General features: G+C 41.4%; 1 protein-coding gene across 1 annotated transcript in view; it reads right to left on the reverse strand.

Annotated features, from left to right (window-relative positions):
- Positions 1-19,359, reverse strand: part of FAM124A (family with sequence similarity 124 member A) — a 36,654-nt gene that overhangs the window by 10,700 nt on the left and 6,595 nt on the right. Inside the window, exon 2 of the mRNA XM_038139576.1 lies at positions 15,156-15,187. Within this exon, the coding sequence (XP_037995504.1) occupies positions 15,156-15,187 (32 nt within the window). The remainder of the gene's footprint in view (positions 1-15,155; positions 15,188-19,359) is intronic.

Below are 19,359 nucleotides of genomic sequence, written 5' to 3' on the forward strand. Positions count from 1 at the left end.
TGTGCAGAATTATAAGGGTGGAGAGTGTTCATCCCACCTTACTTTCATTCTTGCCAACTGGCTCAGGGCATGGAAATCACGCCATTGAACTCTATCACCCTGACACTGGAGTTTTACACACAGTTAAGTCTTTTATGTCCTGGAGGCAACTATTCTAGTAAGTAAGGCAACTTTTGTAGGGAAAGGCAATATCTTTTATTAGACCAACTGATACAGCTGGTAAAAAAAAAAAAAAAAAAAAAAAAAAAAAAAAAAAAAAAAAAAAAAAAAAAAGCAGACAAACCTTGAGGCATACAGGTCCTTCTTTAGGATAATATATTATTTGTCCCTACAAATCCTGCACTGTTTATATCTTCAGACTGTAATACCACTGCTTCAAGGTTTTCTTAAGATTAGGGAAGACTTGTAAAGGGAGGAGGAACAAAAAGGTTACACATACTCAGGGAAAAAAACCAAAAAAACTCTAGTTAACTTTGGCAATGTTCAGAGGGGCTCTATCTCTCGTTTGTCCCTGGAACTTTGAGAGCCCAGTAGAGCAATGGCTGGGTAGAGGTCTAGGGAGAAATTGTTACTTTGTTCTGCTGGAGTTACATGCCAATAGAGAGGCAGGGTGATCCAAGGCACTTTAACAAAATAATCAAGTAACCTTGATATTTTTGCTGAAATGGTTCCCCTTGTGTGGTATTCTGAAACCACCTCCATGTCTGAGACCCTGAGCTTGGGCACAAAGCCTAAATGTGAGAAGCCTTAGAAAGGCTTCCCAAGCTTTTTATTGTGCAGACCACATTTAATAAGGGGATTGTCTCAAAGGCTATTCCCTCTCCTATTAGCAATCAGTACAAACCTCTCCCTCCTCCCTCCTGGCATCAGAACAACATTCTTGTGATACTTCACCAATTGCTTTAATGGAAAAGCAGCTTTGTGCCAGTAGTGTATTTTAGTTGTCTTTCAATATAGAATAGCTGCAAGACCCAGAGAAAATTTAGATGCAACTGCACAGCTTTGCAGACAGAGATGACTGGTAAACACGACGTCAGCCTCAATTTAGAAGCTGCAGAAAAATATGGTATGCAGACCAAATAGCAAGCATGCATCTTGCCTAGGGAAGATAAAGAAAAACCAAGTAAGTAATCAAAAATACAATTACAGCAGAGTTCTCGTATCTCTGCATGAAATGGGTGATGTGGAGTGACTTTGTCAGATGGCTAATGGAAGAAAAAAAAATTGAAGCAAAAAGAAAAACGGGGTCAGCATGTGGCAAGAGGCTTTGCTGTGGCAATCATTACTGGTAGGTAATTCTTTGAGATCCCCCTGTGGGTAGTCATAGCATGGGACAAAGACAAAAGGGGTGTGGGGGGAGGTTGTCTTGTGGTCCTCTACATCAGACAGCAGAACAGGAAGGAAAAAATATTGCAGAGGACAGTGATCTAATAAAACCTGAAACCTGATAACTACACAGTCATTCATTTTCTAAGGCTGGAATAGAAGATACTCAGCTTTTTTTCTCTCTCTGATTCCTTTGTTACACAAATGCTATCAAAGCCTGCAACAAGTGACAGGCTTGATATTTATGCATATAAATGACTGCAGCTCTGAAAGAAGCCTGGGCACAACAATGTGAAGCACAGAGCCATCATTTCTGTCAGCTTCTTGCTCTGCATTAAAAAAAAAAATAAATCCCTGAGCACGGCTTTTCTACCCTCCTGTTGCTCAGCATGGTGCATGGACACTGAATGGCTGAAGCATTTTTCAGAAGTGGAGCCTTGTGGGAGCCAGTAACAGCATTAATATTCTGCAGCCATCGCTGCCTGTGCCCATCAGCACCAGATGCTCGCAGAACCAGCCTCAGAGGCACAGCACAAAGCCATCCTTAGGAGCCAGAGTTATACAGAGCAGAGCAAAGCATCTCTTCTTTTTGAGCTAGCAGCAACTATGTGAGCGCAACAGATCAGTGCAGAAAGAGCTTCAGTCCTATTTCATGTTAGCACAGATGCTTTAAAATGTTTCGTTATGTGGCTTCTGCACTTCTAAAATGGCAGCCCTTTCTGTTTGGGTAAGAAAAAGAGAAACTTCAGCAGAAATATGAGGCAAGGAGAAACCTTCCCTGAAATGACAACAAGTTGCAAATTGTTTCCATGTTCCTAACAAGTCTTCTTCCTTCATCTGACAAAGAAGGAGGAGAAACAACACCATTTCTCATGACACGATTCAAATTGCCCCGGGGCAAATTGTTACAGAAGCTAATGAAAGCTCTGCATATGTATTAGCCTTCCTGTGTTACTAGTTAATCCCACAGAAAATATCAAAATGCTGAGGCATCTATTTGAAAATAAGCTTCACAGTTCTCACAGCTATTACATTTTTTTCTCTTCCTATGACAGAAGGGGATTAGGTCTCTTTGAGTTGGCAAAGCACTAACTTTGCTAAGAGGTAATTACTAGTAGGATTGAAAGAGTGTTTTACAATTCTAAACTTTTTACTCCTCTGCTAGGTACTATTAACCACCCATGAGAGGTTAAAGCAGTCAGTCAGACCAAATGCTGTGGAGCTGTTACACTTGACCTCTTAAGGTTGCGAGTGGAAGATGGCCCTGATATTTTATGATTGTACCGGTCCTTCTGTACATATTATTTTTATTTTGTTGCTGATGTGATATTGCTGAGCTGAATAAAAGAAAGTCCTGCAAAGCAGAATGATAGTCTAGCCCTGTGGTTCTTCCTGCCCAGAAACCAGGACATTTTCATCAGTAAGACAATCTGAAAGAAAGCAGTGGTTCCTGTCAAGTCTGCCTGTGCCAACTACCTCATTTTGATGACTTCTCTGAAACTGAAGCTGCCTGGGCTTGGGGACAAAAAGGACAGGTGGATTTGACAGTGCTGGGTTAATGGTCGGACTTGATGATCTTAGAGGTCTTTTCCAACTATTCTCAAATAACTTTATGACTCAGTGATCTAGTGACACAAATAGCCATGGGTGAAGTGGAAAGCAATGGGTTCAGTGGCTGGGGAAGCAGCCACCACCCCTGAGAGGTGCCATAAGGACTCAGGTATCACACTTGCTGGCTGGGAAGGCAGGGCTCCTGACCCAAGGCAGGTACAAATGGGTGTAAGGTCAGGACAGCAACCCCAGCAGCTGGGAAGCAGCCAGACTCATCTGCAGATTTGGAGAACTGGATCTAACACTCCTTTTCCCTACAGGATGTACGCATTTGACTTTAACCCACACAAGAGGTAAAATGTCCCTAGAGTTTTCTTCCACACCACCTGCATAATCCTAGGTTAGAGAAGTCTCCCTTTTTCATTTGCTTTTGGGCCCTAGGTCTCTTGCACACCTTGCTCAAGCAAAACTCTGGCCATGACCTGGCAGTCTGGTCCCTCTTTTACACTGTGACGTACCTAGGTTGCATTCCCTCTGGAGGTGCCCTGAGCAAGGTCTGACCCATTCCTTCTCACGCCAGTGTTCCAACTACTGTTTGATTTCAGGAGAAGTCACCACCTTCATCAGTCTTGATGAGATCTGATTTTCCAGGCTTCTCCAGTGAACTAAACTCATCCCATAGCAGAGCTTAGGAAGGATATAAATACCTGTCCCCCTGAAATGTCTCTCCTCACCCTATGCTGGTGAAACAAAGGGTGAACCTAAAGACCTCTAAAATTTACCAGGAGTTATTTAACAAAGAGTTACCTACAGGGCCAAGGAAACCTGGTAAGTTTCATAGGACAGGATTGAATTTACAATGAAGTGAGATTTTAGGCAGGCTGGTTCCTGGTCCTAGTTTCCTAGTTGGTGCATGTGAAAGAGCATTTCTGAAATGTGACAGATAATTTCAATTTTCTAGCCATGTACATTTTCAGTCTTCCATCCAGGAAACACAGAGGGAAATGTCCAACCTAAAAATGTTTGACAGATTTTTTTTTTTTTTTTTTTTTTTTTTTTAATTTTCTTTTTTCTGACCAGCAGTATTGCATTGAGAATCAGAATACTGGAACACAAACTTCCATTTTTTCCACTGCAGCATGCTGCTTCATGAGAATCAACACCTGAACCTGTCTTATGCCATACAGACCAGATTCCTCTATTGCTACATCAGGCAGTAAGACTTAAAATTCCACTTGACCAAATTTCATGATGCAGTACCAGAGATGTAAATCAGGCAACAGGAGCGGTTCAGGGTGAATTTGCCAAGCTTCTGAACTGCAACTCTCATCAAGCAGTACTTCATTATCAAGAAATTACTGCTATTAGGAAGTCATGAAATAATTCAAAACCAAACATTACAAAACAGCATATTTTTTCACTGTTAATCAATCAAAATATTTCAACTGTGGGAATGTAAAATAATCCCAAACACTGTATAAATAATGTCAGAATAAAAAGGCACTGTAATATTTCCAGTTAAAATTTCCCAGGATTGCTGTTGCACAGAAAGTACCAGTACCTACTTCAATCACATTGCAAAACACAAGGAAATGTCAAAACTGCAGCATTTCTCAGTGAACAGGACCTTCACATTTTATCCGAGTCCAAGGCAAGAGTGATCCTTTTAGATGTACTAATTGAAAGGCTCATGGGCAGACACAAAGTCAGAGGCTATTTTCATAAACAAGGAGCACTGCTTTACGGGCAGCTGCAACAGAAGCAGTAATTGGACACCTCTGGCAGCAGAACCCACTGCTAGGTCGGTCATGCTTTGATGAATTATGCAGCATCAATAATCTTTTGAACAAGCAGGATGTGACAGATTCACCAGCTCCTCCATTCTCTTTCCCTGCTGTTTAATAGCATCTGACAAATGCAGGGCTGCTGGATGATGTGCTTCTCAGCATGCCCTGCTTTGCACACCACCTCAGACTCAGGAAGGATGTTCAGAAGCAAGAAGAAAGGGGACATTCTGCACGGTGCAGCACTGTGCCAAGAGGAGAAACTTCTTTCACGCTCCCCTCAGAGCATCATTTTCCTGAGGAACTGCAGTTGAATGTTCTCCAGTGCTCACTCTTCCATCCGTACTAAGAAAGCACAGACAATGCACAGAAGACCAGCACACAGACAAGCACAGCAAAATGGTCAATCTGCTCCTGCAGTAGCTGAAAAACATTAACAAAAAAACCCTGAGCAAAAAAAAAAGCTCAAAATTAGGCCCATTATCTCTCTGATGGAGATAAAAAGCCTTCTCTGGTACATTAACATGAACAGTCTTATGAGGAGTCATTATTACCCTTAGAGTACAGCACTGCAGCCAATCCTGAGGGAATGAATCCTGTCAACAACTGACACTTAATGCCCACAGAGCCCCTGCATGATCAAGCAAAGTCAATGGTAGATCTAAACAAGTGGTACCTTTGCTGTTAGATGGTAAAACTCTTGCTGAAACACCCCACTGTACTCCAGCTCCAGTGAATTTTCATCCCTCCCTCACCAGTTATCTTCTCCTCACCTGCCTAGGGGTAACTTTTCATGATCAATTTAAGCTGCTATTGAAAGGGCCCATCTCACACCCTTCACCTCTCCAAGTACTCCTGCTGCCTTCCCTTCTGCTGGCCTGGGCACTTGCATATCTACATTTCTTAAGCTGACAATGCAACAATGCCTGGTACTCCCTCTTCCATTTGCAGTCAGATGGTCTCTGGTGCCATCTAAGCCCTCTTCAGAGCCATGTGACCCTCATCTCCTTCATAGGAATCACAACTTCTGTGGCACAGAGTCCTCCCATGGAAGGTTATGGACCTGATGGATATCCCTCCAGCACATGGCTGGCTGTCCTCGGCTCCTTTTGTAGCACAAGGTGAGAAGCAGAGTCAAACCTCAGATAAGGCCCATCCCTCTCCACTGGACACACCTCCATCTTGGGTGCTGCATCAGTGTGGGCCAACATGCATTATCTTATTATCTTGCTGTACTCCTTGTCCACAAACAAGAAGTGTTTTTGTGGTAAGTGTTATGGAAGAAAAGCTCTTGAGCTACGTGATTATCATGTCTTTCATGATATCCTCTAAAACTTTGACTCCTTTAGTAAAGCTGCTGACTGTCCACACCAAGGCAAAGAGTCAGAGTCACTCCCTGGGTCACAGATACGTTCTCAGCCCGTTTCCCTCATCTCTTCATTCACAGTGCTGCAGATTTCTCACCTATCCCCTCACTAGCTGGCAGCTAAGGAACAGCTCACAATTGGTATGAAAGGATGTGTGTGTTGCCTGTGGGTTGACTGTCCAGCTGAAAAGGTTAGGAAAAGGGGAAACTTGAACTCCTATTAGTACTTTTTCTCCTTCTTGTCCCAGTGTATTCCATTCAGTTCAAATGAAACCTGTGGGAAGTTAGTGTCTCTGTTAAGAAAGACAGCACAAGTTCATATTGTTTCCCTTCAGAAACAGGCTAAAAAGAAAAGATGAGAATGCCATATTGGTTTCTGGATGTGTAATCCCATGTCCCTGACACTTTTTGCTGGGTATATGTTTTCCACCCAGGCTTCATGGAGCCTGGAGGCATGTCAAAGCAGAGCTGTGCTTATTGTATATTAAGCACCCAATGAAAAAAAGGACTCCCAGCTCTGAGAAGACAGTGTATGGGTTCTTCATGCAAACAAACTTAGAAACCTACAGTGGGTGCTTTCACACCATGGTTACAAGCAAGCAAACTGCTTGGCAATTCCTTACAAACACCATGTAAGATAATGATTTTTCTGCCAATGTGCAAGGCTTCTCCATGAGCTTTTTATTTTGGCTGACTGGTGTTCTCCCTCAAAATATGCTTCTTGAACATTATGTTATATTGTTAGAAATAATCAGAATTTTAATTAAAAAACCCAACAGCCATCATCTACTTATCCTCTGGAGAGCACTGAAGTCTTCAATACTCTCCCCAACCATAGATAAGGATCATAGTTCTTGGCAAGAACCCAGACACTGATACTTGGTATAAATACCAGATTCTGTAGAGAGCTGCAATATGTAATTCAATTACAAGTTGTGTGTGTAATTCAATTACTATGTAAATAAATTACTACATAATAAAACTCCCATCAGCAACCACTAGTAAATCAAAAGCTGTAAAAAACTGCATCCAACACCATGATTTCCAAAGTCCTTTGATTATAGGCATTGTGTTTTCTTAAAATTTCACTCCTGTGAAAAGCTGAGATTGTCAAAAATGTGTTTTTTATAAAAGGGCAGAAAGAACACTGCTTTAAAAAACCCCAAGAAACACTGCACACTTGAGTAGCTAACAAATTCAGTCCAACAATGAGGTCCATACCACACACAATGTACTTTAGTTGACTGAAAGTGTGATTTTATGATGGGCTTAAGACAATTTAAGACTTTACTATTGGCACTCTTCCCCCTACTATTCTCAGCTAAGTGTTTCCAGTGCTTCCCATGTGTCAGGTCTAGATGCAAGTTGAAAGACCTTGCTGAACATACTGAAAAGAAACTCTCAGATGTCAGGAATAATAAGGATTGTGTCTTCTGGAGGCAGTCAGAAAACTAGTTTGGCTAAAAATATAAATTTTCAGACAGATCTCTTTTAATCAGCCTGTGCTTTTGCATAAATCTTCCTGGTATCACAAAGATGTGGCAGGGAAAGGCAGCCAGAGAGGAGGCAGAAGTCACACTAAAACATCTACACTGAAGACACAACCAAAGACAATGTGGGATCAAACCCTGAGGCATGGCTGAGCATTGCCACGTTTGTGTCTCTGTAGACAATGAACAATATCAGCATTACAGCAAAGGACCCATTTGGACTTGGCAGGAGTGGAAAACTAGTTTGAATCTCATAATCCTTTCAGCCGACAGCAGTGTGTGGCTCAAAATATCTACCCCCTACCAGCCGATGGAATAGGGAAGCAGGAATGGAAAGCAGGCTGCGTTGTCCGTGCTCCATCCTGCTCCCCTATGATGGCAGCCAGGAGTCACCTGATAAACATTTCATGAACATTTTATAAACTATAGGTACAATTTTTTTCCCCCCCAAACTACAAATCAACTAATGTTGTACCAACAAAAACAAGGCAGACAGAGGATATCTACTGCTCTAGAATGTGGCATGCACTACTACCAAATGCCCCAGTTTCCACTGAGTGTGCATAAACAAATGGTACTTATTTATTTTTAAAAGTTCAGATGAAAGAAAGTACCCCACGATAATGTGCTGTGGCCATGAGGAAACTAACTGTTGGCATTGGCAACATTTAGTAGAAACTGCCTTAATAGCTCCAGCCTTCACAAGTGTTTTGTTATTTGACTCGGTGACTCAGATGGCTTTTCCTGTTCTACCCCAACTAGTGCCTCTGAGTCAGGAGTTGCCATGGGACAGATTTATTTTTTTAGCTTCCCTCTTTGGGCTTTAACTATTCAGACAGACATAGCAACAATTTCCAGATCATTCTCATCACTGTACCAACTGAACTTAAGAGTGCCAAGATCCTTCCTGCAACCCATTTCTCAGGGCTAAAACACCCACTAAATGGCTGCCTAGCTCCTTGTGGTTTTCTGGGATAGCAGCAGTAACACTTCCACAGGGGGAAATTTAGCCCACATCACCAAATAATCCAATTTAACTTTCTCTGACATATTTCCTGTAAGATTTTACTACAACTGTACGGCACTCGATAGCTCAGTGTCTACCAAAGATTTCCTATGCTTCTAGAATACGCTTGGATTATTTAAAATGAGGATGTATTTGGTTACATGGTTTTGATTATGACTATGTGGCCTTAAAATAAGGAGCTAGAAAAAATTTACATTGTCATCCATACACATTATTCTAGCCCACTAAACTAGTCCAGTTTTCATCTGTTGTATCTGCATGACAAGAAAAAAAACCAAAACTGACTGGATGCGGTCAGAAAAGAGTATACAAAACAACTGCAATCAATGTTTCGATAACTCCGGTGCAGTAACTGTTTAGGGTACCCTTGCACATCCTTCATACAGAAATCCCAATCTACCACCAAGCCAGTAGAAAGTAATTAAGCCATGGAACACACAGATTGGTGCCTGCTAAATGATCCCAAAGAGTGAAACTGAATTTTACAAAAAACAGAGATACACAGGTTACTCCAAGACAGACAAAACTGAACAGGAACCTCAGTCTTAACAAGGGCAATGCTATGTTTGTGGTCAACGCCACTTGGAATGCAAAAATGAAATCTAGGTTTGATTTCAAGTTATGCATTCTTCTGTGCATGTCCTTACACATGGCTGTGCCTCATCTCTAGAGGTGCCTTCCAAGCTCAACTCTCTGTGAATCAGCACTGTACTTTTCTACCCTGCATGCAAGCACTTGGTCCTTCATCACAGTGGAATCTGATGACAAGCAGTTACATAAATGTTTTGCACAGCCAAAGACTGCTAGGTTGCACGTACCAGTGACATTTTCCCTCTTCACCCTGCCACAGTGGGAATCAGCATTGCATTTTACCCCTGGCATCATAACATGAGCCAGGCAAGATATGCAGAAGATGTATCATATTTTCCACAGCTTTATTTTCCACAGGAGCTGACACTTCAGATTTCATTACTATATAAACACCTGAATTTGCAACACTGACAGATGCTGCAGGCTAAGACTTTACATGATTTGGGTCCAATTTCCTCTTGCATTTTTCCTCATACTTTAATTAGTCTTCATTTTATAATAACACCTTCTGGAAATGCAGTATGATGCTGGCAAGCCTGTTGTAAATTGTTTTTATAATTGTATTTAATACAGTTTATTGCCAGCCATTGTGAAAGCATCTCTGTTCTCTATGGAAATAAGAAACAATATACTACAGTGTATCTTTGTATAGCAATAAAAGAATATAATTATATCCTTACACTCATTAATTTATGTTGTTTGGAGAAAGACTTAGAAGATACCCAGTCCAGCAGTGCCTGGGTCAGAATCAGTTAGAACTAACCTAACTTAAAGCAGGCAACTACATTATGAAATTCGAGCTTTGTGACAGATTTTCCAAAGCCAAAATCAGACCCGCTCCCCTTCCTGCTGCTGGTTAATTTTCATGCCCTTTAACAGTTCATTGAAGACAGATTTTGAAATGAAACCCAAGTAACAGGAAAACATGTCTACCTGTGCTTTTGTTACAAGGCATCTTGTGGTGGGTTGACCCTGGCTGGACACCAGGTGCCCACCAAAACCACACCATCGCTCTCCTCCTCAGCTGGGCAGGGGAGAGAAAATTTAATGAAAGGGTCATGAGTTGAGGACAGAGAGAGATCAGCCATCACTTACTGTCATGAGCAAAACAGACTTGATTTTGGGAAATTAGTTGAATTTATTACCAATCAGAATCAGAATCAAAGTAGGATAATGAGAAGTAAAACAAATCTTAAAAACACCTTCCTCCACCCCTCCTTCCTTCCTGGGATTAAGTTTACTCCCAATTCTCCATCTCCTTCCCTGCAGTGGCACATAGGGATGGGAAATGGGAGTTGCACTTAGTTCATCGCATCGTTTCTGTGCTGCTTCCTTCCCAGGGAGAGGAGTCCTTCCCCTTTTCCAGGGTGGGGTCCCTCCCATGGGAGAGAGTCCTCCACGAACTTATTCAACATGAGTCCTTCCCACAGGCTGCAGTTCTTCCCAAATTGCTTCAGCATGGTCCTTTCTGTGGAGTGAAGGCTTTCAGGAACGGGCTCCAGCATGGGCCCCCCAAGGGGTCACAAGCCCTGCCAGCAAATCTGCTCCAGCGTGTGCTCCTCTCTTCAAGGCTCTGCAGGTTCTGGCAGGAGCCTGCTCCAGTGTGGGCTTCCCACAGGGCCACAAGCCCAGGGAGCTGGTGCAGATGACACTGACAAAATAATGACCAAACCTTGACCAAATCCCCAAACAATGATCTGAATTTATACCAGTGTAGGAACAGAATATCAAACAGCATTTATTAAAAAGAAACATGTGCAGTAACCACATATTTTATATCTGCCAAAACAAACTTTCTTGTGTTCAATTTCTAGAACCAGAAAGTGGGTGAAATTCCATGGGCTAGGAACATGGGTATGTGCAACACGGAAATAAAAATTTCAATACCCCAGCATTCAGGTTTACCACAAAAGAATATGAACACCCTACAAGGACTCGTTTGTTTCCTAGCTGCTGAAGGAAAGGCAGGGGAGCAGAGGAACGTGAATTACCAGGTTTCCAACTGCAAAACAGGTGAGTGACAAGCTCTTCACCTCACTGAGATGCACAACCTGAACTACTGCACGCTACTGGGTTCTACAATCTCAAAGGCTCTAAACTCTTCCAGAAACTTGCATCTTATCCCATAGGACCATTTTTATATTTCATTTACCAACTTAGCTGGACCAGTACAAATGTGTATCCAGGCAGTTACCTGACTGTCAAGGCAAAAATGGTTTAAGAAAAAAAATCATTCACTTTCACAATTATTTCTAAGACAACCTACTTATATTGTCTCCAAGGCTGACTAGGTGTGGAATACTTCAAATCATAGAATCATTAAGTTTGGAAAATACCTCTAAGATCATTGAATCCAATCATTAACACAGGACTGCCCTGTTCACCACTAAACCACACCCTCAAGTGCCACATCCACACAGTTCCAGGGATGGTGACCCCCACCACTTCCCTAGGCAGCCTGTTCCAATGCCTGACCACATTTCCAGTAAAAAAATTTTTCCTAATATCGAATATAAACTGCCCCTGGTGCAATTTGAGGCCATCTCCTCTCATCCTTTATGAATATTTCAAATGACAAAAGTCATGTATCAAAATGTCCATTTCTGGTTTGGGTCTTTCTAAAGAGCCATTTTCAGCAATGCAAAAATTAAGCAGAAGAGGCAATAAGCCTCCCCCATCAAAACTCCTCCTCCCTAGTTGAAAATTATCTCTGAAACACATAGCTCAAAGCAATCTAAAGATAATTAAAATTATGATGTATGGAGACTGTTGTTTATTGTGCCGACCAACACTAATTAATTATTTCTTTGTGATTCAGACTGTCTGTATCCATATGCCACTTATGGTCTTTATATTTTGGCATTATGTACCTCAGGTAAAGGTCCCTCCTGTGAATGTAAAGTGCCTAGCACAATTCTCTCTCATATAGAATTAGGGTCCCCTAATGGAAATTGAACACCATAATTGAAAAGGTAATTGAAAATAAGAGGAAAATGAAGGTTAATACATTTCCTAGATTAATGAAGAGCACACTAGTAGGCAAAATACCCCAACAAGACAAAGCACTCTTCTTCCTAAAGAACAAAGCAAAAAGTAACTACATACACCAGCATTCAGATTAAAAAAAAAAAAAAAAAGAGAAAAGGCATTTCTCTTTACTGAAATCATACTGATGAACCTTTGAAAGCTGTAATACCTCTAGATGCATCATTCTGCAGACAGGTTTGCCTGACCTTTTTATTCAACTCAATAAGACAAGGCAAAGTGGCACACAGTCACCCTGACAACAGCCACAGCCCGCGCGGCAGGCACCCGCTGCCTTTTCTTGCTGAAATACACACGCTCAACTTTGGTAGTCTTCCCCAAATTACCTGCTGTACAAAACTACAAACATTAGATGAATGCTGCCAGTACAAAGCATTTTTGGTTGTCTGAAGCTATATACAAGGGCAAAGAAGAAAAGAAGTGAGAGGCTGCCTAAAACCCAAGGTCCAACCAATCCACCAGGCAGGGCTTTGAACTGCTGAAGCAGTACACTGACCACAATAGCTGCTGCCTTGTGCTCAGGGAAAAAAAGTACTAGAAATAAACACAGAATGATCCTCCCACTACCATTTAGCAGCCAATGAGGTTTTACTTCCAACCTGTGGGGTCTGGAATTCCTGTACAACTTTGCATTGGTGCAAAGTCCAGCAGTTTGCTCAGCTGCTGTGATAGAAGCTGTAGTTCATCCACCTGCTAAGTCTTTCTTGGCATGTCTGTGTAAAACCATTGTCCAATAGAGCTAATCCAGAAAGTGAAAAGATTATTCATTTGTTAAATAATGAAATTGGAGCCTTGCTGGTACTACCAAATAGGACCCCTGTAAAACCAAATTAGCCTGCAATCCTTCTGGTTTAAATAAACTCCATCAGAACAGGAGCTTCAGGTGAAGCAGCTGCAGGTAATGGAGATTCTTTCCTTCTCAATTTACAACAGCTTACTCTGTGCTACACCAGGGCCTAACAGCATCATTGACTAGACTGCTTTCTGTACTGTGAATGATACCACTTATTGAATCTTTTCTCCCAAGAAATTAAAAGGTCCAAATCACCTTTTCTTTCCAATCTCTCTTCTCCAACAATCTTTCTTTAAAATACATTGCATACCCACTACCAGCCTCGGACACGGAAGTATTTCTATTTTACCAAAATTCTTTTATGTAACTGCTTCTGTTACTGTTGCAGTGTCTGACCAAACCAACCACACAAACCCCTCAAAAGGCAAAGCTAAATACTGCTACTTGTGAAGCTGTATCACTATAATTTGCCTTGGAAGCAGAAAAGAGAAAGAAGGAGACTTTTTTTGTCTCCTGAACTTGCGTGTCTTTGCTGGAACGATGATACGTCCTTGTACTGACAAATTACTGGTGTTGAAACTCAACTGCAATGGCCACATACACAGCACAGCAGTGGCCAGCAAGACACTGAGCAGACAGACCATAGATAACATGACACACTGTAGCTGCCACGTAACAACAGATTCACTCCCCTTGGAAATACCTCATTTAATAAAAACCAAGGCTTACACATATAATTTGCTACCTTTATTTCTAAAGTGTGCAGCAGCCATGCAAAGTTTTTAAGGGATTCAAACCAAGTTTTAAAATGAGAAATATTCTACTCGCACCTTGTCTTTTGAACTAATCTGCCTCCATTAAGCAAGTAAGTATGAGTCACCACCCAAAAAGTGGAGGAAGTTGGCAGCATATTCCCCAAGCCATCATCTGAAACTGTGAACTGAGAAGGTGGTGTGCCACACATCTGGTGTAATCAGGCAAATCCAACCTGCTTTCACTAGCAGAGAGAAGCTGATTGCCTGGATTTTGCCTCCCAATCATTTCAAAAACTATGCCTGACGGTGAGAATCCAGAAATCTATTTAAACAACAGAATTTAGGGAAAAGCTGCACTAAATTCTCTCTTTCTCAGACACACACACACTGAGCAGATGGAGGAAACACAGCGAGTTCCTTGCTAGTCACATCAGCTCAGGAGTCAGACATTACGAATGCTGTCTCATCCAGCTCTTGTTGAAATCAATTAAAATCGTTCAATGAAGACCACAGGAGATGGAAAATAACCCTCTCCACACTTCAGCCAGAATGTGTGAATGAGAAAAAACCTGACAGCTTTCTTCCCCTCTGATTTTCATGGTGCTTAAAGATCCAGATTATAAAACACAGCTTGTCATCTCGGAATTTTTGATGTGCTTGCTTGGCATAAATAAAGCTCATGTCTATGTGTGAATCAGGAAGACAGACATCACTTTGCACTTGGACAAGGAGAGATACCAGCAGTCATGCATGAATAAGCATCACTGCATTTCAAAGTGCTGCGGATGCAGTTGTGTTCTACAACTAGGGAAGTAGATGGAGTGAAAAAGTGTTCCTTGTTGCTTAAAAAAAATCATCATTTTGCATTGGTGAAAAATAAAGAAAAAATAATCCAGACACAGGAATTTGTCTTTTATCAGTTGGATAACCTGCAAATCAACTGGCATTGTAAATATCTAGAAAGACTGTAGCAGATAAGAAAGACTTACTAGAGCATCTACCATCTCTGAAATAAAAAACTGACTTCACTGGAGTTGCTCAGAAGTGCTTTGTTGGCATCAGCTTACAATAAACATTCAATTATTCCTGCATTCCCAGCTCCAGTGACATTCATCACTGCAAACTCCTTTGGCCTGAGGGCTCATTCACAGTGGCCCACAGAGTGTCTATAGATTTTGTTCTCATTTTGCCTTGCATCCTTGTGAGCACCAATATTTAGGTCTTTACACATGGTTTGTGTTTGGTCATAAATATTCAAACAGTTTAATTTTCTATACTGTTTCTAGACATAGATCCAAGAAGAGAAGGAATGGAGGCTTTATTGTGTCAAAGTGAACTCTGTCAATTGATGTTAATAAATATAAGCAAGCAGAACAAAAGAAAATATAATTATCCACTTTAAAAAAGAATCTCAAAGTTATACTCACTGCTGGTAGAGGACATACGGCTGTACTCAGACCTGCAAGACAAAGATTTTAATTAGAATAAAAGAGATAATGAAAAAATTACCAAAGCTAACACACAGTGCTTATTGAAAAAATTTAATGCCCATTTAGCACTATTTTTATGCTAAGAGAATAACTGGAACAGGTTTTGAACACTGCTTCAGGAAAACTGGCATCACATGTGAATTTTGAAAATATGTAAGTAGAATGAGTAACTATGCTTTTATCTAGGATTTTATCTATTCATGCTACCTAATTTTAGGTGTGAAAATAAAAGCTCAGAAGGCTCTCCATAAGGAAGAAATAGTCTGCTTCAGATACAGGTGAGGAGTAGAAATCTACTTGACATGGACTCAGCTCCTCTCCTTCCTCACTTTATGTCCTCTAAATGCTGCTTTGCAGATTCTGTTTTTGGAGTTCTTTTTAGGACAACTCTATTCGATGAGCAGAATTTTTATAGTTCTACAGTCCCAACTGCCAGAGAAGGGAAAAAAAAGAAAATATAAAGATTTAGATGACAAAGCTTTGTGCTTTTGTGCTTTAGTACACCGTTTTCCTCTTGAAGACATCCCAATAAAACTATACAGCCATTGGTTCAGGGCATACTGGATTATCTGTGAGAAAGTCAGAGAAGTTGAGTGTTTTGAGCAGCAGTGCAATTAATTTTTTGGCTGCATATAACCCCAAACTCCTGAAAGCCCCATTCTGAGCTGATTAAAACATGGCCCATTTATGTCCTGAAGATTCAGAAACAATAAGGTAAAACAAACATGCCATCACTTAATATTTAAGGAAAAAAAAATCATTTCCACTGCTGAGGCCCTACCAATGACCTTTGAGTGTTTGGGTTTGGAGTTCACAGCTACACAGCCTCTACCCTCACACTTACTGGGTCCCCCAAACAGACCCCATGCACCAGAGCACCCTGCCACCATAAACATATGGCACGTGTGCCCTGCAGTGCCCTGAACAGGCAAAGTGCACAGGGAGCCCTGACACAGCTCTCGGATTCAAACCTAAATGTTTGTTTTATGTAATAGTTGCATCAAGTTTGCAACATTTCTTCAAATTAAAGAAACCACATGAGCCTTGACTCCCAAGAGACGTGTGTGGAAGTAGCCTATTCTCAGGATACCCTCATACTCTAGGCTCTCAGGCAGCCAAGGGAGCAAAGGACATCAGTCCCACATATCTACAGTATCTGCTTTTGATTTTAATGTAGCCATATCTCTGCAGAAGAAAAAAAGCAATTGCAGTCATCCCCATATTTCACAGCTGTGCACTCAGTACTCAGCAGATCAGATGCCATCTTCTTATACTGGTTAGGCGAGAAGATGATGAGGAACCACCCCCAACTCTTGCCAATCCTGCTAGACTAGTGAAAGATGACACAACCTGAATTTTTCACAAAACTCATGAAAAAGGATTCACCAGTACCATCAAGTGCCATGAGGTTTTCATAGTTTTTGGAAAGATCTGGGCAACGCTGGGGAAAGAGTTGCTGGAGGGGGCTTGCAGCTCTTCTTCACGCACTCTTTGCTAAACCTGTACTCACAGCCACTTTGATAAGCCCAAGGAGCAAGGAAACATCTTTGTCCCTTTGGCAGAGACCACAGGTTTAGGTCATTAGCAGCCACCCTCAGGCACCCCAAAGAGAGCTGCTCCACAGCACCTTCTCCATGAATCAAGCACCTATATAGCTGGGAAGGGCAGGGGCAGTAATGGCATTGTTGTCCTGAATGTGGGCTCACTGCCCTGTGTGCAGCACCAATTTACACACCAAGATGAGGTATTCCCATTTATTTTGTCTAGTTTGTGCAAAACAGGAAGCTCGTGTGGCTTACAACACCACTCACATTTTAGCAGACAAAGAAATCGGGGTTCATTGGCTACCAGTCACACAGCTCTGTTACTGATCAGTATTCCACCTCTGCTTGGCTACATGATTCACTTCCCATGCCAATGATCAGCCTGTCTCTCAAGTCAGGGGGGTTCCTGAGTCAGTGGGCTGGGAGTCAATGCTCACCATCTCCCCCAGTGAAATTGTTTTCTACCTAGTTAGAGCTGACTTCGGCACAGTTGCTGAAATTAGTTGGCTTTATTAATTTCATCCTTATCTTGTGAGTTCTGCCAAATGTTCTTGTGGCTCGTGAATTCTGTGTTCTTCGTGCCCACTATCAGCAGCACATCCCTCTCCCCAAGCTTTGCTAGCCTCCCCCTAGATCTGAGACCACTGAAGCACATCAAGCCCCAAATTTTACTAGGGCAATTCTACTGACTGATAAATTCTAATTTATCTACCTAAAGCCTGGACATCAACATGAGCAGAGAAGGAGACCTTCTTGTTCCTACTGCTGGGCAATGTACACACCACTGGTCTGGCTCTGGGCAGGGACCAAGGGGAAGTGATGCCAGGGGTTGGCTAAGGTACTATGCAGGCCATAAAACCACATAGTATTTTCAGCAGCAAGTCACATCAGTGTCACTTGGCACCATGTATATCTGAAAGGGTGTGAAAAGTGTGTAACACATCATTCTTCATAAGCCTAGAGGCAAGCAATATACATCCAGCTGCCTCCAAGCAGCCCAAGCAAGAATTCATTTAGTCTGCACTTCTGTTTGAACACAGCCTGGGGCTGTCCTTCAATGTATCTGTGTTCAGCAGTTGGCAGCTAATTCAAAATGAATCTGCACTGCTTGTATTTCGGATGGAAGCGAGACAACATTTTGCCTCTTTCTTACTGCAAGTTGGAACAGTATTCTATTACTTCACACTGTTATTTTATTATCCCAAAGTGCTGCAGGCACATTATAGGACATGGAGAACTAATGAGTCCTGAACTTAGGGAGTAGCAGTCTATGTACATGCAGAACTTGAAAAATGAAACAAGAGGAAAAATAAAAAGATGGGGGGTGAGAAAGGAGGAGACAACAGTGTTCTTGGAGACAAATTGCCGAGACACATTTTAATATGTTTTAGAATTGTATTGCAGGAGCTTTTTTGTAGTTCTAATATGGTTCAAGCTAATACTTAATTCATGTTTGTTGCATAACTGACATTCACAAATTTAAAAAAAGGGTAATTAGGCTCAAAGGCTTATGTCAACCTCAGATACCGAAATGAGGGCTGTACCCTCCCTAAGCTCCCTCTATTGTCAATGAAAAGAGAGGTCTGAAGTATCTATCCCTAGCTGTTGCCCAGACAAAAAGCCTACAGAAACCACATTTCTAATGTAGAAAAACCACATTTCTAATGTAGAACCCTAGACTGGGTGTCTAAAACCAAATGGGATGAATATGAGTCTCTCTGTGCGCTCTCAGGGACAACCTGAATCAGCTCTTGTTCTCCCTCCAGCTTCTTTCTTTGCCTTGATTCTAGTCCTTGAGAACAAAAAAAACAAAACAAAAAAAAAACAAAAAAACAGTGCTAGCAAAATCATTACTGTTCTCAAAGTATTAGAAGAAACCATTCAGATTCATGGAATGCATTGGTAAGTGGCTTATAAAGTAAATTTTTTTTCTTTACAGTCATCTATTTAGGACACTAAATTCTGAAGTTAATATAAGTCTTTTAAGCTTTTTAGACTGGCACACACAACATTCCCTTTGACAAAATCATGCATTAGAAAAATCAAGTACTGAAATAAACATCTCCTGGGGCATACAGGCTCTGTGGACATCAAGTAACTGTGTTCCTTTCTGTTCTTTTCATTCTTGTTTTAAACATTCTGAGCATTGGCTTCTATAATTTCCCTTGGAAGAGGATTTTCCCAATTGGATAACTCAAGAGTAAAGCACTCACGTGCTTTAATGGTGATGCCTGGGACCACACTGGGGCTCAGAGGTTCCAGGTCTATTATGTGGTCATGCAGCAAGCTATTTCCTCTGATAGATGTTAGATTGTAGATAAAAGGAAAAAAATCATCCATGACAGAAAGTGAACAAATAGATGACTGTTCCCTTTATAGGCACATAATGAGAAGAAAAATTATCCAACAGCGTATTGAAACAGTGTGAGATACTGAAAAGGAAGGCTTATGGCTCAGTCAAAAGACACATCAGTCTGCAAAGGATGTGTGCTCAAGGGTCAGCCCACCAGCAAAGAGGAGCTGTGAAGGTGTCAAGAGACATTAAAATAGGAATGTAGAAGCTTGTGATAAAGGTAGGACCTCAGTTCCCATTACCA

This window comes from Motacilla alba, chromosome 1 (genome assembly GCF_015832195.1).
Source record: "Motacilla alba alba isolate MOTALB_02 chromosome 1, Motacilla_alba_V1.0_pri, whole genome shotgun sequence".
Taxonomy (NCBI): Eukaryota; Metazoa; Chordata; class Aves; order Passeriformes; family Motacillidae; genus Motacilla; species Motacilla alba.